The 19,833-nt window shown below is 40.5% G+C and overlaps 1 protein-coding gene across 17 annotated transcripts in view; it reads left to right on the forward strand.

Moving 5' to 3' along the window:
* The window catches only part of LOC132895315 (formin-binding protein 1), a 259,445-nt gene that overhangs the window by 206,714 nt on the left and 32,898 nt on the right, over nt 1–19,833 (forward strand). For 9 of the 17 annotated variants that reach the window (XM_060935743.1, XM_060935739.1, XM_060935744.1 and 6 more), the window contains exons 7-10: nt 1,467–1,595; nt 2,643–2,789; nt 6,621–6,809; nt 16,250–16,441. In XM_060935743.1, coding sequence (XP_060791726.1) covers nt 1,467–1,595; nt 2,643–2,789; nt 6,621–6,809; nt 16,250–16,441 — 657 coding nt within the window. The remainder of the gene's footprint in view (nt 1–1,466; nt 1,596–2,642; nt 2,790–6,620; nt 6,810–16,249; nt 16,442–19,833) is intronic. The other 8 variants (XM_060935751.1, XM_060935752.1, XM_060935754.1 and 5 more) reach the window with 2 other exon arrangements.

Genomic DNA, 19,833 nt, shown 5'->3' on the forward strand with positions numbered 1-19,833 from the left:
TGAGACGAAGTCGAGGTTATTAATCACCAATATTTACTGAACCTGAGGCAGATAAGTGTTTTAGTATAAATACATGGGTCATTTTTTAAATGTAAAAAATCATATTTAAAAAATAACTTATTTCAAACTTCAAAAGCAGCATTAAAAATGTAATGTGCACAGACTTGCCACTTATCTGTGCCGACTCACATAAAATGCTTTGTTTGGAAATAGATAAAATAAATCACAATTCCACCTTCCTTTTGAAGAGTTTTAGAGCAAACTTCTTTAGTGCTTTTAGGAACAGTATTTTCTTAAATAATTTGTAATTCTCCTTCATGTGTGACAAAGCAGTTGGCAGCCATTTTACCGAGTCGTTTGAGGTGATTATTGAGAAATAGTCTGAAATTCTCAACCAATCAGTGCGTACCATTTCCTATAATGACCTGCATATTTATACTAAATGAAATTATTTGTTTAAAGTAATGTCTTTAAATACTGCATCACAATGGCAGTGCACATATTCAGTTATTTGGTGAGGAAACTTATGACAATTATTCATAGCCTTTAGGAGTTTATTAAAATCAATAAATCAACCGACCAACCGACTGACTGACTAACTAACTAACTAACTAACTAACTAACTAACTAACTAACTAACTAACTAACTAACTAACCACTCAGTCCAATAATGCTTGTTGCATATTTCAAAGGATATGATGGTTTTCTTTGTTATGTCAGGGATGGGTTGGTAGACGGATGCAAATGCAGAAGTTGTTTTATTAATAAAAGTGACACCAGGCAAACAATCCAAATTGGCAGGCAAAATCATAAATGAGGAAACATGCAAAAGGTCAAGCGAGGCACAAACAGATGGTCACAGGAACAGGCAGAATCAAGAAACGAGGAAACAGGAATTCAGGAATCAGGAAACCAGGAATACAAACAAGAACTAAGGCTCGGTAAAGTGTCCACAACGTAATGCAATACTTCACATCGAGCATGTGTTTAAACAGTCTTTATATAGGCACACTGATTGCACCTTAAACTTGTGCAGGTGTGCATCATTAATGGCATGTGTGCGAGAGTTTGCTCGATGTGCGCGCATTCCAGAGCATGCCCGAGAGTCCGTCTGATGCATACGCCATGGCACGCAGGTGTGACATATAATTTATAGTGATATAATAACTATTTCAGATTACAGTATTATGGTACATGAAAGTGTGTGAGATGTGCCAGAATACTGTAATCTGAAATAGTTATTATATCACTATAAATGTGTGTGATGAGAAGGGCATTAGGATACAATAAGAAATTGTTTTCATTTTAGGGCCATTAAAACACACACACAGCATTAGATGGACTGAAGCTATGGGTGGCAATGAGTCTGATGGGAACAGATGGGGGATCCTGGGTGATAACCAGAAAAGGTACAACTAATATATAAATATTTATTTCTCTTTCTTTCTCTTTCCCTCTCCCTCTAGGCCAGACAGCAGTCTCAGTTTAGACACCAGTTGGCAGCCGACAGTAAGAGTGAATATGCCAGCTACCTGCAGAAATTTAACCAAGAACAAACTGAACATTACCACACACTCATCCCCAATATCTTTCAGGTACACACACACACACACACACACACACACACACACACACACACACACACACACACACATCTTTATGTAAATGGAGACAGCTTTACAACCACATAACCACCTATACATCCCCAGGTTAACTCATCCAACCGTAGATCTACTCATCCCATCAATACATCCATTCATTTATACATTTAACAGTTATTCCAAGAAATCGAGTCATACATGAGCTGATAGCCAAAGAGGCACGTAGTGCCAAGTTGGCTATTAGCCATGTATGACGAGATTGAGTGGAATAACCGTTTTATTATATCCACATTCACTGGATTTTGACAAACAGAGCATTTTTATTTTTATTTTTTGCAAATTCGATAAATAACATCTTTATACAAAGAGTCCAACAAAATCATTTCTGCTTGGAATGTAAACAAACCGGCAAAATGACAGTAGTAGCAATTTGTGAAAAATGCTAGAATAATAATTCTTGAAATATAAAATAAGATGCGTTCTTACCATCAAATACTTTAATTCCATATTTTGTTGCTTTTTTGTATTTTTTTGGGGTTTTGTTTTCGAGTAGTTTTTATTTTGTCCTCGGTTGGTTCAGCAACACGCTCCACCATTTTCTTTTTCTGTACTCATGGTATATGAGCTGATAGCCTAGTAGTAGATTAGCCAATCAGAGCGCACGATTGCTCATATCCAGTGAATGTGGATAGAATAAATACCTATATACCATTAACACCATCCAGCTGTTCATCCATCCATCCACCCATCCATGTCGCTATCCATGCATCAGTAAGTCATGTACCTATGTATCTTCTCGGACTCCATCCAGTGGTGCATCTCTTATTCCATTCATTCCTCAAAGGCCGTGCTAATAGTCCTGGCTGACACTCATTACGCTCTGTGTTCTCATTATTCAGTTCAGGTGCCAATCACAGACATCGTTACGTCACTTACAATTCTATAATGATTCCACTGGCCTGATTGTGGGTTTGACCAATTGATTATTTCACTGGTTTTTGTCAATACTGTCACTGTTTCTCTGTTTCTGTGTTTGAGCAGAAAATCCAGGACATGGAGGAAAGGAGGATCGAGAGAGTGGGCGACTCCATGAAGACCTTTGCTGAACTGGATAGACAGATTCTGCCCATCGTAGGGAAGTGCCTTGATGGCATAACCAAAGCAGCCGAGAGCATCGAGGCCAAGACTGTAAGTCATGTCGAGTCTACCACACACACAAATGCAAACATTTGGCATACATGACCCAGAAGTGTTCATCACATACATACACACATCTGCATACACTGATGAACATTAACATTTAAACATAAATAAAGAAAATATCTATCCATTCATCCATAGGTGCACACAGTTCCTCACCACAGGCACACACCTACACATACATGTTCTCACTGTGGAGTGTCTGAAATCAACTCAATGAGTTACACTCCATTACATCCTCTCTCTCTCTCTCTCTCTCTCTCACACACACACACGCACACACAATGATCTGGAGTCAGTCTGTGCTGTTGGTTCCTGTAATGGATCCAGTACATTCAATACTCTAAAATGACAATAACTGCAACATAATAATGACATCATTTGTGTATTAGAATTTTATATATACAGTATATATATATATATATATATATATATATATATATATATATATATATATATATATATATGTGTGTGTGTGTGTATTCATTCAAGTCTGGCAAATTAAACATTAGCTCTCTGTTCAAGAAAGCTGCTGTGTCCTGCACAGCCCCTCATTACCTCTTGCTATAAGCCGCACACTAATTCTAGTTCACTCTGACTTTTGATTATTGTGCAAAGATAAGACGTCATTAAAATCCAAGAACACTACTTTCTTACATGATTAGTAAAAAACAGACAAAAAAAACAAAAACAGAGGACCACTCTCATTATAACAGCAACACATTTTGTTTGCTATGGCTGCAGTAATCATAAAACAGATCTCTGGCAATACTGAAAGCCTCCATAAATTCTTCGTTTGCAACCATGTGACCAAAACTGCTTATGTCATTTTTTTTTTCTCCTTGATTATTTATAATTGCTGGAATTCTAAAGAACTTCTAAGTTCCCTTGTCTTGAATAGAATTGTGCCTGCATCCAATTACAGTATAAAGAGTAGGCATAGTGAAGAAACAAAAGGAATTCTTGAGCGTAACAACCTCTCAATCGTATCTTCTATAGTAAATGTGCGCCGCATGTGTTTGTGTATATCTTCCATCATGGCCAACTTCTAGTTCAAAGCCTCATGCATAATTAGCTATGACGTCATCTCAAATCAAGTCAACTTTATTGTCAAATATGCTATACATGCTCGACACAGCACAGATGAAATATCAGTCCTCTCTGACCCATGGTGCAAACAGGCAATGCAATAAATAAAAATAGAATAATTGAAAAAAACAAACAATATAAACACTCTCGATATGAACTAGACATAGACTAAACACTCATATACATACACACACACACACACACACACACACACACACACACACACACAAATTGGTTCAAATAACCAAACAGTCAAGGGCACTTGAGGTATAGCAGGTAAACATGAAACATGAAATAAGCAGTATAAACAAACTAGCAGCTGTTAAGATGAGGTGGTGTGGAATAGTGCAAATGAGCGAGGTAAAGTGAGATGTGCGGTCCCTGAGTTCAGTGTGTTAATGAACGATGAGATGTACGTGTGTGTGTGTGTGTGTGTGTGTGTTGGGGGGGAAACTGTGAGGATGATATGTGAGATGCTGAAGGGGGGTGTGCGAGCAGAATCTGTGGCAGGGGGCAGAGGGGGGAGGAGGGGCAGAATAGGGAGGGAGTTGAGCCTCCTGACTGCCTGGTGAAAGAAACTGTTCTTGAGCCTGCTGGTTTTGGCCCGGAGACTCCGGAGTCTCCTCCCCGATGGCAGCAGGCTGAAGAGGCTGTGAGATGGGTGGGTGGGGTCACCTGCAATCCTGATGGCTTTGCGGGTGAGGCGGGAGTTATAAATATCCATTAGAGAAGGGAGAGAGACACCAATGATCCTCTCAGCTGCTTTCACAATGCGCTGCAGAGACTTGCAGCAGGATATGGTGCAGGCGCCGTACCACACGGTGATGCAGCTGGTCAGGATGTTCTCGATGGTGCCTCTGTAGAAAGTGTGCATGATGGGGGCCGGGGCTCTTGCTCTCCTCAGTTTGCGGAGGAAGTACAGACGCTGTTGGGCTTTTTTGGCCAGTGATGCGGTGTTGTTGCTCCAGGACAGGTCTTCAGAGATGTGCATACCCAGAAACTTGGTGCTGCTCACCCTCTCCACTGCAGCACCGTCAATAGATAGTGGAGCATGCTGGGTGTGCTCTCTCCTGATGCATGATCACATGCAAATAAAGAATACACTACTCTCAAGTCAAGTCAAGTTTGTTTGTATAGCGCTTTTAACGATAGACATTGTCCCAAAGCAGCTTTACAGAATTTGAATGACTTAAGACAGGAGCTAATTTTATCCTTAATCTATCCCCAATGAGCAAGCCTGTGGCGACAGTGGCAAGAAAAAACTCCCTCAGATGACATGAGGAAGAAACCTCGAGAGAAACCAGACTCAAAAGGGAACTCATCCTCATTTGGGCAACAACAGACAACATGACTATAACATTAACAGTTTTAACATGAAGTCAGTTTTGTTGATGTTATAACTCTTCATTGATGGAAACTTGAGTGCAAAACTGTTCATGACAACTGCAGTCCTAAAGTTAGCAAGTCAACTGTAGTCCTCAGCCATAAAAGCATTACTGTAAGTGTCCAGAGTGTCTTCCAAGTGTGACTTTCAACTGTCCATATGGGGCTGTCCTCCACAGGAGCGATGTGATGAGACTACTCTGTCACTAATCACGTCAAAATACGAACAGCTCACGTCCATGAAGGTTGATTTTATCCTGCATTAGTTAGCTAGTTCAGCCTTTCTCAACCGGGGTGCCGTCTGGCTTCGTTAGGGATGCCGTCAAAAAATTATATATTCTAACATTGAAATAAATAAAATGAATTAAAATTCCAAAAAACGATAGTTACACTAATGCAGATCATCGCCGCCTCATGCATCATCAAAATTTGTCTCACAGCCCCCTTTCCCATGTCACAACATCACTGCCGGGGTCAGCGTGACTGCGTATATTTTATATGGGGGTGCCTTGAGAATTTGCATACTTCTGAAGGGTGCCGTGACTGAAAAAAGGTTGAGAAACGCTGAGCTAGTTAGTCATTATGGGATGGTGATCTACTTACTGAGGCTAATTGTGTATGTTTTGAAGTGCAGGAAAAGTCTTAATAAGGTGATTATATTGAGGAAGTTGTTTCTTGTTCTTTCTGGAACCAGGATCTTCTTTTTTCCTATGATGTACACAAACTACAAAATCTACAACGTCAAATCCAGGGGCGATATCCATGCAAGGGATTGGTTGTTCTGTCCAGCTATTTGGATCCCCCAGTGAAATGCCGTATATGGCAGTCATTCACAATGTGGTGAATTGTCTGGTCTTGGTGGCCACAGTTACAGGCAGAGCTGTCTGCCATCCCCCATTTATGCAGACGGTATCTTGTTCTTGTATGGAGGGTGCGTATGCGGTTCAATGTCTGCCACTGCTTGTGTGGGAGGTTAAAACCGTTTGGCTTCACTGTGGGATCTGTAATGGTGGTGTGGTCCTAGTTGGAGCTGGCATCTGCCCATGCCCTGTGCCAATCGGTCTTGATGCAAAGTTGTCCAGAGATTCAAAAAACAACCAAACTGGAACCAGGATGGAAACAGGGTGTAATACCATTGATAAAAAAGAAGTGTTGATTTTACAGTGCACAAATATTCCCATGGGCTGCATTTTTCAGGTCTGTCTAAACTGAGCTTGATAAGTGTTGTTTCATTAGCACTTATTTAAGTGCTTATCTTGCAAGCTCTCCTACCAATCATTCCTAGCTGCTGCTGTTTGCAAAATAATTTCAAGCGGTGATGACCAAAATGTTTGTGTGTGTTTACAGGACTCCGCACAGGTGGTGGAGTCGTATAAATCAGGGTTTGAGCCACCAGGTGATGTGGAGTTTGAAGACTATGGACAGGCAATGAAGAGGACTGCATCGGAGACCAGCCTGACCAACTCACGCGCCGACGTTAAGACAGAAAAACCCAGCAAAAGCAAGAGCAAACTCTGGCCATTCAAAAAGAACAAGGTAACACACACAAACTTATATGCATTGCTAGGTACTTCAATAGTTTCAACAGCCACTTAGGTCAGCTGATCAAAGCTACGACTTCAGTAAAACCCAGAAAAGATTTTTTTCTCTCTTGGAAATATGTTTTGCTATGCATTATGGTTTAGAAAAGCAACACAGTTATTTTAATAAATAAATAAATAAATAAATAAAGTGCAAACCTCCGCCAAGCCACATATTCGGATTTGCATCAAAATCTAATCAGTTGTTCCTTGGTGCACAGCCTACCTTTTCTCAAAATTTCATCAACATCCGTTCTCTACTTTTTGAGTTATGGTGGGAACACACAAACAAACAAATGGAGGCAAAAACATAACCTCCTCCAACAAAGTTGGCAGAGGTAAAAAAAAAAAAAACATGCACACACAAATAAGCTGATTGTGTAATGTAATATCAGCCTGGTGTACATTTTGTGTAGTTAGACTGACATAATATTTGTGTAATTCCTTCATTCATTTATATATATATATATTTTTATATCCATGTTTTTATTCTTTCTCAGTTTGATTTGATATGTAGCAATTCATTGTGGCTTGCATATGTTTTTCGACGTTATTGTTTGCTGTAATATCCCTCCTATGTTCAACCTCACACACCCTCACCTGTGTGACTGAACGGTTGATGAGCTAACCTACTAATGCATTGCCAGCGAGCCCTAACCTTTAAACTTAGCAAAGTTTTGTGACCCTTATACCCGTACATCCAAAACACAAAACATCCCTCTAACACTCATCCTTGCATTTTTTTTAATTAAATTTTTTTTATGGCACCAACACTCTTCCTCTTCTCTCTATCATCCACTGCTTCTGTGGCTGTGAACAACTGTTTACCATCAACCTTTCTGAGCTGGGCTGAGTCACTTGTCACTGAGTATGTGCTCTTCTGAACCCCACCCATTCTAAAAAGGGTCAGCGTTAAAATGGATAATTGCATCTCTGGTGTGTGTGTGTGTGTGTGTGTGTTTTCAGTTTTTCTGCACTTAGTGTCAATATACAGATCCAGAGCAAACAGGTTGTTAGAAGTTTAAATATGCATACAGTACCAGTCAAAAGTATGTATACCCCTACTCATTCATAGGTTTTTCTGTATTTTGTCCATTTTCTACATTCTAGAACAATACTAAAGATATCAAAACTATGAAATAATGCATGGAATTATGTGGTAACCAATAAATTGTTGCAAAAAAGTTTGATATTTTAGTGGCCACCGTTTCCCTTGATGACGCTTTGCACACTATTGGCATTATCTTAACCAGCTTCATGAGCTAGTCACCTGGAATGCTTTTCAGTTAACAGGTGTGCCTCGTCAAAAGTTAATTAGTGCAATTTCTCACTTTCTTAATGAGTTTGAGATCAAACAGTGAATAGTAAATGAGAAAAATACAGTAAATAGCCCTATTCCACAACTGTAGTAATCCATATTATGTCAAGAACCGCTCAACTAAGTAAAGAAAAACAACATCCTTCATTACTTTAAGACATGAAGTGTCTCTTAATTAATAAAAATAAAGAAAACCATTAGATAAAAAAAGTGTCCAAACTTTTTACTGTTACTGTGTGTGTGTGTGCCCTCCAGAATTACTGCTATCTTTCATGAAAATGAGCAAAATGAATGTATAAAGCTCATACAATAAGTGAGATTTTAAGTTCAAACTTTACAGACATTGTGTCGTGTGTATTTTTATTTTTTCAAATACAAAAAGTGCAGTTTTTAAAATGATCAGCACCCTTACAATTAATATTTTGTCAGTATTGCCCTGGAGAGAATAAAACAGCCTCTACTTGTAATGTCTGTTAAGGTTGAGGTACATTTGCAGAGAGAGCCACAAGGCTTTTAAGCTCCTAAAATTCTTGTTTGTTAAATGTGGACATCACTATTCAGTTCAGACCCCAGGTTTTCAGTGGAATCTGGACTCTAATGAGAACAGCAGTTTCTCTGTCATCTCAGTGCTGGTTTCATACTTAACTTTCCAGAGAACATCATGGCCTACAAACATGGCCTCCATGAACTACAATACCCAGGCCACACTTTCAGGTCCACCCGATCACTGATTGCTGGGTTTCAGTCACGTGATTTTCTTAGCGGTTTTACTGGAAGTGAAATAGCTGGTGATCTAAACGGCTGCCATAGAGATCTTGCAGTCACGTGACCGGAAAGTACACAGCCGCCATCTTGTTGGTAAAAAACACAGCTGAATACTGCTGCACTCGTGTACAGAATGGATCAATTTCAACCGACGGACTACAAGGCTCATTTTTCTAATGAACAGATAACTAGATATATGTCTAAAATAAACGATCTACAGATTAGTGACCCTTATGGTTTACCGGACGTAGTTTTCACGACCGTGTCAGTGGATGTTGAACTGCCAGCGGAATACCCAGACGTGTATAATTACCTCATTAACTTTCCCTCTCTGTTCAGTGGTGAAGCACTGCATGCTTATACATCTCTGGACAGTTATCTTTACAGAAATTCAGGATTTGTCAGCGACTCAGATGTGGCATCTTGTAAACAAGAAAATAACTATCCTCATTGGACGGGTAAGTCACTTAAGTATTGAGTACTAACACTATTTATATCAGTATCTAGTATAGCACTGACCAGCCGATTATAGAATAGAATAAGGTAATTCCAGCTGTAATTCCAAATCGTCCGTCTTGTTTACCATGGATCTGGCATTGGAGAGGTAGAGGCTTAGCAGTGGAGATTTGAGTGGCTGTTTTCTGAGCTTAGTCAACAGGCCAGCTCTGCAGCCTCGCTTTTGCTTCCGCTCCCGGCGCCGCCTCCTTCGCTTTGCTTCCGATAACAATCCACGGAGACCCCGCTGGTCTCGCTATCTCGTCTGGAATGTTGTGCATGCGATGGAAATCGCTACAAATTGTCATTTTCTGCTGGAAACCAATGTCCAGTAAGTCCATACGGTTGTAGTGGATATTGAAGTCCAGTACAGACGAACAACACGCAAAAATACACACAAAAAACATAAAAAACGTGCACAGGTAGGGAGAGCTTGTAGCCGCAGCCGTTGTAGTAGAATTGTATATAGTAGGGTTTTCCAGAAGAAAAGGTAGAAGTAGAACCAGAAGTAGAAGTAGAAGGCGGAAATATGGCGTTTTACCGACAAGATGGCGTCTGTCACAATCTGGATCGGCTGTGACGTCACATGCAAGTGCTCCATAGTGCAAACAGTTAACGATCAGAGTATGCTCATAATCTAGAAGCCACTGCTCGCTTTAGATATAGTCAGAAGATTGCTATGTGCAATGGAATAGTCAAGTTTATTTTTACCAGGTTGACGATTCCCTCGGCGTCATGGTTGTCGGCCCTCAGCCACCGCCGAAAGGCATCCTGGAGTTGCTGGCCAAACGCGAACGGCTGGCCGACCTCCTCCCAGTGCAGCGCACGGAAGCGCTGCCGTTGCTGTTCCGGGGTGCGACCCATACGTTGAAGGACGGCCCTGCGGAGGTCTGTGTAGACCAGCTGGCTGTCAGCGGGAAGCTGCAGCGCGGCCAGCTGCGCCTCACCTGTTAGCAGGGGGAGGAGGCGCGCCACGCGCTGTTCCACCGGCCAACCCCACGCCTCTGCTGCCTGCTCAAAAAGAGCGAGGAAGGCTTCAGGGTCATCATGTGGACCCATCTTCGTTAGGGTGAGGTGGGGAGGGTCCGTGGTGGTGGTGGACCCCGCCGACGCGAGCAGGTGCCGGAACGCCTGGCGATCTTCCTGCTGCGCCAGCACCAGGGCTTCGAACCATTGTTCCTGCTCCTTCTGGAGGGCGATCAGCGCCTGGTGCTGGCTCTGTTGGGCCGTGGCGAGGGCATGGACCAGGTCTGCGAAGGGGGAGGACTCCATGGGGCTGTTCCCTTCTGCACTCCGGTCCCGGGTTTCGGCACCACTGTAGAATCAGATCAGGTGGGTGGAGCACAGAAGCATGGCAGGCCAGAACTGAGTTCTCATTAAACTCTTTTATTTTAGCTTTTCAGCTTGATTTTCACACCCTCCCAGTCACACGCACACACGCAAGTGTTCTGGTTGGGGAGAGAGCTCCCTTTCTCTGCTCTCTCTCTCCTTTTAAAGGGCGTGGTCACTGGGGAAGACATACAAACACAGGTTAATTCCCATCAGGTGCAGTGATCCTACCACTTACCTTCCCTGACTCCACCCTCCATTCACAAACCGATGCTTGACCATGCCCCCGCTGCCACAAACATTTTTAACAGTTTTAACATGAAGTCTGTTTCATAGACCCCTACTGTCTGGGAAAGAAGGATTTCTCATATGATCTTGAAAACTACCCTTCAGTTGAGTTCACCAACATCTCGAACTGTCTGGTGTTGCAGACATCCTTCTACACCGCAAAACAGATGAAAGCGTGGAAGAGTATGGAGGCTTACAACTTTTTTGTATGTGGCCGGGTAAAAGACCTTGGTATCAAGTCGCTGCCGAATGAATCCTCTATTGTTTTTGCCCGTTTAAGTATGTTTTTTTTAAGCTTTTCGTTCACGTCTTTACAATCAAATGCTGCAAGTCGAAGTGTAAACAAACAACAATTCACTTGATTCTCACTTGTGTTGACTCTTATCTCTCAGGTAAATCATTCACAAAGATCATCAGAAGATTATCTTAGTTAAACAAGATGGAGAAGTGATCATGACGCATTGTAACTGTAGGGCTGGGTAAGAATTTTGTCGCGACCTTCGTGTATATGGACTTTGTGAGGAGGAAACAAAGAAACAGCTGGGGACTTTAGTGCTTCATGACTAAAAATAGTACCGTAAAATAACAACACATAGCAAGAAAAGTACTTAGAAAACACTAACGACATAGCTGATCATTGCAGACTCGAGCATGCTTCGACTAGGCTCACTTCGATTTCAGTGAGAGGTTCAAAAGCCACCTTTCTCGGTGTCTTTTTGTGAAATCCTGTGTTCGTTCACCCTTTTTTATTAGTTCATGGGGAACCCTGAAGAAACTTTTATCGGTTTCATGGTTTGATCGATTTGAACAACCGAAAACAACGCAAGTGTAAGTCATTTTTCACAAGAGCAATGCATCTTCTTCGTACAAATGCTTTGTCAACTGCGCTTTGGTAGACCACCAGCTAAAGTTTTGAATAACTAATGAGGCGGATGTGACGTTACGTGAAACCCAACAATTGCACACATCTTGATTCAATCACACATGCGCACGCAAACACACCCACACACCCTCACACACCTGTGAAGTATCGTTCCAGTGTTTATTTGTCTGAGGTACCAGGCAGTTGTTTATCGTGCAGGTTTCTCTGATTCATGATCTTGTTTTTGTCCTTTTGGTTTTCTGATTCTAGTTTTTGCCCCCATTAAATCTGTTTGCTGATTGCCTGATCTTGTGCCTGTTTTTGACCATGTGTGCGCATTTTGTTTTGGAGTTGTGTGCCTGTTTTTTAAACAAACACCTATAACTGCATCTGTTTCTGCACCTGACATTCACAAGAATGACAATTTCTTTGCATTTAATTTTTTGATATATAGTTTTGGCACTTGGATTTCTTTGAAGGAAAATACTATTATTGTAAAAATATATTTTTGAATAAAAATTATTTTAATTATTACAACCCCGATTCCAAAAAAGTTGGGACAAAGTACAAATTATAAATAAAAAAGGAATGCAATAATTTACAAATCTCAAAAACTGATATTGTATTCACAATAGAACATAGACAACATATCAAATGTCGAAAGTGAGACATTTTGAAATTTCATGCCAAATATTGGCTCATTTGAAATTTCATGACAGCAACACATCTCAAAAAAGTTGGGACAGGGGCAATAAGAGGCTGGAAAAGTTAAAGGTACAAAAAAGGAACAGCTGGAGGACCAAATTGCAACTCATTAGGTCAATTGGCAATAGGTCATTAACATGACTGGGTATAAAAAGAGCATCTTGGAGTGGCAGCAGCTCTCAGAAGTAAAGATGGGAAGAGGATCACCAATCTCCCTAATTCTGCGCCGACAAATAGTGGAGCAATATCAGAAAGGAGTCAGACAGTGTAAAATTGCAAAGAGTTTGAACATATCATCATCTACAGTGCATAATATCATCAAAAGATTCAGAGAATCTGGAAGAATCTCTGTGCGTAAGGGTCAAGGCCGGAAAACCATACTGGGTGCCCGTGATCTTCGGGCCCTTAGACGGCACTGCATCACATACAGGCATGCTTCTGTATTGGAAATCACAAAATGGGCTCAGGAATATTTCCAGAGAACATTATCTGTGAACACAATTCACCGTGCCATCCGCCGTTGCCAGCTAAAACTCTATAGATCAAAGAAGAAGCCGTATCTAAACATGATCCAGAAGCGTAGACATTTTTTCTGGGCCAAGACTCATTTAAAATGGACTGTGGCAAAGTGGAAAACTGTTCTGTGGTCAGACGAATCAAAATTTGAAGTTCTTTATGGAAATCAGGGATGCCGTGTCATTCGGACTAAAGAGGAGAAGGACGACCCAAGTTGTTATCAGCGCTCAGTTCAGAAGCCTGCATCTCTGATGGTATGGGGTTGCATTAGTGCGTGTGGCATGGGCAGCTTACACATCTAGAAAGACACCATCAATGCTGAAAGGTATATCCAGGTTCTAGAGCAACATACGGTATGCTCCCATCCAGACGACGTCTCTTTCAGGGAAGACCTTGCATTTTCCAACATGACAATGCCAAACCACATACTGCATCAATTACAGCATCATGGCTGCGTAGAAGAAGGGTCCGGGTACTGAACTGGCCAGCCTGCAGTCCAGATCTTTCACTCATAGAAAACATTTGGCGCATCATAAAACGGAAGATACGACAAAAAAGACCTAAGACAGTTGAGCAACTAGAATCCTACATTAGACAAGAATGGGTGAACATTCCTATCCCTAAACTTGAGCAACTTGTCTCCTCAGTCCCCAGACGTTTACAGACTGTTGTAAAGAGAAAAGGGGATCTCACACAGTGGTAAACATGACCTTGTCCCAACTTTTTTGAGATGTGTTGTTGTCATGAAATTTAAAATCACCTAATTTTTCTCTTTAAATGATACAGTTTCTCAGTTTAAACATTTGATATGTCATCTATGTTCTATTCTGAATAAAATATGGAATTTTGAAACTTCCATATCATTGCATTCTGTTTTTATTTACAATTTGTACTTTGTCCCAACTTTTTTGGAATCGGGGTTGTATATGCTTGTTTTATACAGTCATTTTTGCTCATTAATAACTCTGGAGGGCATTATATATGTGTGTGTGTGTGTGTGTGGTATATGCACATATTATGGTTTCTAGATTTGAGCAGATCTCCTCCCAAAGCACGACTTCATTAGAAACTCATTAGTGCTCTGGGTCATATGATAATGACGCGAGGGAGAGAGAGAGAGAGAGAAAGAAATGAGCAGGACATTGACCTAAAAAACATTTTGCTCTTCTTTCTCCTGCAGAATGTTTATATTGGTGATTATGAAAGCTAAATTGCATGTGGGTTAATAAAGAATTATCTCCTGTTGATCACTAAAATTGAAAGCATAAAGTTCAGTAACAAGAAGAATCTTGAGTATTACGTTTATTTCAGAAGCTTCTACTTCTGAAATCCAGACAGTGAAGAAGTTTTACATGTTCATGTGCAGCTTTTAGGTCAGGAGTGTTTATTTACTATCATTTGGATAGCACATGAAGGGAGTGTGTGTGTGTGTGTGTGTACTGGAGCTTCAGTGTGTGCAACAAGGAAGACAGTCCTAAAATTTCTGATACAACAGCCTTAAGGTATTATCTTCTTCTTCTTTTGGTTTTATGGCAGCTGGCATCCACAGTGTTGTATTACTGCCACCTACAGGTTTACCTTGACCGTGCACTGATAGTTACATCATTCTGTTGCTAAACAAACAGCTGATCACACTGAGGTGCTCACTGACCGCCGATATTTATTAGTTTGGTCCTGTGTTTCCTTTCCTTCACAACACAATGTCTTTTCTTCTCGTTTTCCATTACTGTAGTTGGTCTTTCACGTTTCATTCACACACTCACGTCCTCCATTTTTCTCTCCTGTTTCAAATTTGTATCCCACAATGCCTTGTGCAACGGGGAAAGCCCACCATGTGATTCATATCTTGAATTGCGTCATAGTGAAGTAAGAAAAAATAGCAGAGAATTTAGGGCCATGTGGCCCTAAATTCATAAATTTTTCTATTTAAAAAAAAAACTAATAAAATTGGAAGTCTGTGATTTGAATTCAGTAGCTTTCGGTCCACTAAACAAAAATTATTGTGTGTCGGGGAAAATTATTTTTATGACCTACACTTGAAAAATCTGAAAGGCAGTCTACATTTAAGTTTGTTTTCCATTTATCAGTTATCATCCTTATATATACAGTATTTAAATCATAAGACTATATTGTTTTATCTGAATAGATAATACTGCTGTTATAAATTGGGGGTGTAAATCCTTTTCACTGACAACCCATTAATGTAATTAATATTGTTTTTGTGCTGCCAGCACTTTGATAGCTCAGCCACTCAACCTGTTCTTGGAAGTGTAGGAACCAAACCACACTGAAATGCAGTCAGTGTCTAATCACAGTCCTCTGGGCCATGGCTGTGAGAAGGCTGTGGTACTCTTCCCACACAACGTTGAAAGTAAAATACAGCGAAGCAGAGTAAATTGCATTCATTTATGATACGAAGTCAGCATTTAATTCTTAAATAAGCAAGAGCCCACTGATTGAAGGGATAAAATGATGTAAGAGTAATGTAATGAGCAAAGGTTTTGCTTTTCAGTGTAGCATGTTGTCATTGTGCCGTTATGGGTACTGTACTTTACATTTCACTGTGATGATTGCTTTTTGATCTGGTACAGAAATTGTCTGGGATGTGTGTGTGTGTGTGTGTGTGTGTGTGTGTGTGCATGTGTGTGTGCATGTGTGTGTGCGCGCGTGCGTGCGTGTCCTGGCTGTTTTTGCATGTTCTGAATAAGCAGATTGTTGTCTGTTAACACACTAACTGTCTTACACACATCCTTGGTTCACTTTATCTTTTGCTTTCCATGTCAGTGTATTTGTTTTGGAGTATTTATTAATTGTCTGATCAATTAATGGATTCATTTATTTGTCAAGCCTTAACTTTTTTGGAGCCTTATTTCTCTCGTTTTGTGTTCCCCCCTTCCTTTTTTTTTACCTTCTACTGGATTGGATTTTGTTTCCTCTGTCCATCAACTCTCTCTCTCTCACTCTTTATATATATTTATTTCTCTTGCTTCTCTTCTGTTTTTTTACCCCTCACTCTCTATATCTCTTTCTCCTTTGCTTTCTCTCTTTTTGTCTTTCCTCTCTCGTTCCCTTTCTCTTGCTCTGCCGCTGCTTGGTGGCCTGTGTCTTGCTTATGTAGCTTATGTCCCTATTAACATCCCCTGACCCACGCCAACCCCCTCCAGAACCCCCCTCACCTTCTACTGTGACCCTTGACCCCTGCCCCACCCCTCAGAGCCCCAAACCACCCAAGGAGGCCCTCTCGCACCGCTTCAATGATATCATCACCTCCAAGCCCAAAATTCACTGCCTTCGGAGCCTGCGTCGTGGGGTAAGTATGTGTGTGTGTGTGTGTGTGTGTGTGTGTGTGTGTGTGTGTGTGTGTGTGTGTGTGTGTGTTAGTCTGCATGCCTGTGTGCGTGCTGCCATTCTTTGCCTGCCTCATTGTTTGTGTGTGTGTGTGAGAAGGATGGGATTGACGGGACTAAAATGTAATTATTATTTCCATTTTCATTATTTTTAATTTGAAAATCAATCATTTAAATTGCAATTTTTTTTATCTTCAATCCCCCTTAAAAAAAAAAAACACTAAGGGGGCTGTCTACAGACCACAGAATGGAGGATATATTGTTGATTGGGGTTGAGTACAAGGTCTTTAAGCCCTTATAAGAACTAAAGACAGTCATAAACTGTTCTGAGTAACACCCAGCCCTTAAAACTAATTACAACATATAAGCATTGGAGCCAGCAAACTTTGCACTCATTATTTAATGTTATGTGAGATTGCAGTATTGATATGGAAGTTGAATCTTAAGCCCTTTGTGTTTGAGGCAGCATTTAGAGATGAAGAGGTGAGAGAGCTGGACAGAGTGAAGGATTAAAGAGCTGCTGCACCAGACTCTTTAGCTGATTTAACGTCTCAGTGGTTAAGACGTTGGACTGCTGATTGGAAGGTCGTGAGTTCAAATCCCAATACTGCCAAGCTGTCACTGCTGGGCCCTTGAGCAAGGCCCTTAACCTGCAACTGCTCATTTGTATAAATGAGATAAGTGCAAGTTGCTCTGGATAAGAACATCTGCCAAATGCTGGAACTGTAATGGAAATGTAGAGATAGACTCCTACTGGTGCTACTCTCAGCTGGCAGTCAAAGCATTGTGGGTAATAGAGGAATCCTTTCGCCAAAAAATAAAAGTAGAGTGTGTCAATGAAAAATGTTCAGAATTTAACCTTAGAATAAACATTTTGCAGAATTGAAGATCACATGTTGATTGTAAATATTTAGATGTGTTAGGAGCCATTCAGGGCAGATTGTTTCTTTAAACATCCTCTCAGAAATCCTAACACATCATAGCTCATGTTATGTAGGTGGATAACAAATTCTGTGGAAAATGCATGCATCGATATCAATCTCAATTACTTTTTCTTCTTTCTTACATACAGTACTGTGCAAAAGTCTTAGGCACATGTAAAGAAATGCTGTAGACCAAAAATGGTTTAAAATATAATGAAATGAAAAGTTTCAACATTAAAAAAAAATACTATAAGCAGCAGTAAGGTAAAATAAATGAAACAAAGTCAATATTTGCTGTGAGACGACCCTTTGCTTTAAAAAAAAAAATTGTAGTCTCAGGTACAGTGAGTGCAGTTTTATAAGGAAATGACCTGTAGGTTTTACTGAGCATCTTGCAGACCCAGCCACAGTTCTTCTGGACACGTTGACTGTCACACTTGCTTCTTCATTTTGCATCGAAACCCAGTAGCCTTCATTATGTTTTCTTTTTTAATCTGAAAAGTGGTCTCTTATGTAATATGCTGCTCAGATACAAACTTTTTTTTTCTGTAACATTTAATTTTGTGGCAGCACGGTGGTGTAGTGGTTAGCGCTGTCGCCTCACAGCAAGAAGGTCCAGGTTCGAGCCCCATGGCCGGCGAGGCCCTTTCTGTGTGGAGTTTGCATGTTCTCCCCATGTCTGCGTGGGTTTCCTCCGGGTGCTCTGGTTTCCCCCACAGTCCAAAGACATGCAGGTTAGGTTAACTGGTGACTCTAAATTGACCGTAGGTGTGAGTGTGAATGGTTGTCTGTGTCTATGTGTCAGCCCTGTGATGACCTGGCGACTTGTCCAGGGTGTACCCCGCCTTTCGCCAGTAGTCAGCTGGGATAGGCTCCAGCTTGCCTGCAACCCTGTAGAACAGGATAAAGCGGCTAGAGATGATGAGATGAGATTTAATTTTGTGCTGGAAAATTAACGTTTGGAACTCTAAAATGTTTTTGTACTGACTCGATAATGTAGAAGTCATAAAATAGAAATTTATCACAAAGTTTGTATGAAAAAAATAGGGTGCCTATGACTTTTGCACAGTACTGTATATGGATTCAAAGTGACGACCACTGTCTTATCTAAAAGTCTTTAAGTCGTTACAGTGACAATGGAAATGAAATTGCCCACATTTATATAAATATATAAACTCAGTGAATCCTCTGATTCTCTGGTCTGTAATCTGTAGAACTCTGGGGGAAAAATAAAGAAATTCTGAGGACTAAATGACCTCCCGTTCCTTCTCTCCTTTGCCTGCCCCATTTTAACACCCATCCCGTCTCTCTGTGTCTGCTTCTCTCTCTCTCTCTCTGTCTCTCTCTCTCTCCTTTCTACTTGTGTTTGTTCCATCTTCTTTGGTTTAGATATTTTCATGCTAGGTTAATTATACTGTATTGTTGCATCTAGCTCAGTTACTTAGTTACAGCTATCTACAAATACACACACTCACGCACACACGCTCACACACACTCTGCAGCCTCATGTGGCACTTTCTCATCAGGACACATTCACTGTTATTTTTATTTGTAGCAAATAACATTTGAGTGCTTTGAGTGACCCTGACATTAGATTGTATTCTAGATCATAGAGCCACGATCTATATTTCTGGACAGATTTATGTTTGGTTGCTTAGTACAAAAATAAATGCCTTTGTAATTTTATTTACTGCAGTAGGATAGGTGTCTAAAATTTGAACATCCACTCAAGACTTTTTTAGGGACAGATGCAGATAAAGGAGTCTCACATTTTCCTCAAAACTCAGACAAGATAAAATAAGAAATAATACAATTTGAGATGATTTTAAAAATATTTTGCGATAGTTTCACTAGTCAGGAGTGAATCAGTAGCCCAGGCATATTTCATTTCTGGCCCATGACTTTTTTATTTCTAGCTGTCTGGTAGACAGTCCTACAACTTATGGAATTTCGCTGAAGTTTCATTTGGTATGTAGCTATGTTTAATATGTTTCATGGTTGTGCGATTCAGTGCTATAAGTCTAGCGCAAGCTTCTAGTTCTGAATCCTGAAGCCTACAGCAACACACATATTGTGGATGTCTTAGTGTGCATGAATATCAGAATATCAGATTGTCTTTTCAGAATCAGGAACACACAGGTATGTGGAAATGTTGATGAAACGTTTTACAGTCATTTAGCACAAAAGTCTTTTTGCACAAGTCTTTTAGCACAACTATAAAGTCATTTTGAACAAGTTCTAAGAACGTTTAATCTTTATTCTAAAGTCCAAATAGACCTATAAAGTGAGACAGCCTTTCGATTTCATAAAATCTGTGAAATTTAGTTTCCTCTGAAATTTGGCCATTGTGATATATGTTTATTTCTGTAACATCTCAAAAAACCAGGCCATTCTGTGGCTGGGAAGTTATTTAATTTAAGGGGATTCCCTAG

Source organism: Neoarius graeffei, chromosome 12 (assembly GCF_027579695.1).
Source record: "Neoarius graeffei isolate fNeoGra1 chromosome 12, fNeoGra1.pri, whole genome shotgun sequence".
Classification (NCBI taxonomy): Eukaryota; Metazoa; Chordata; class Actinopteri; order Siluriformes; family Ariidae; genus Neoarius; species Neoarius graeffei.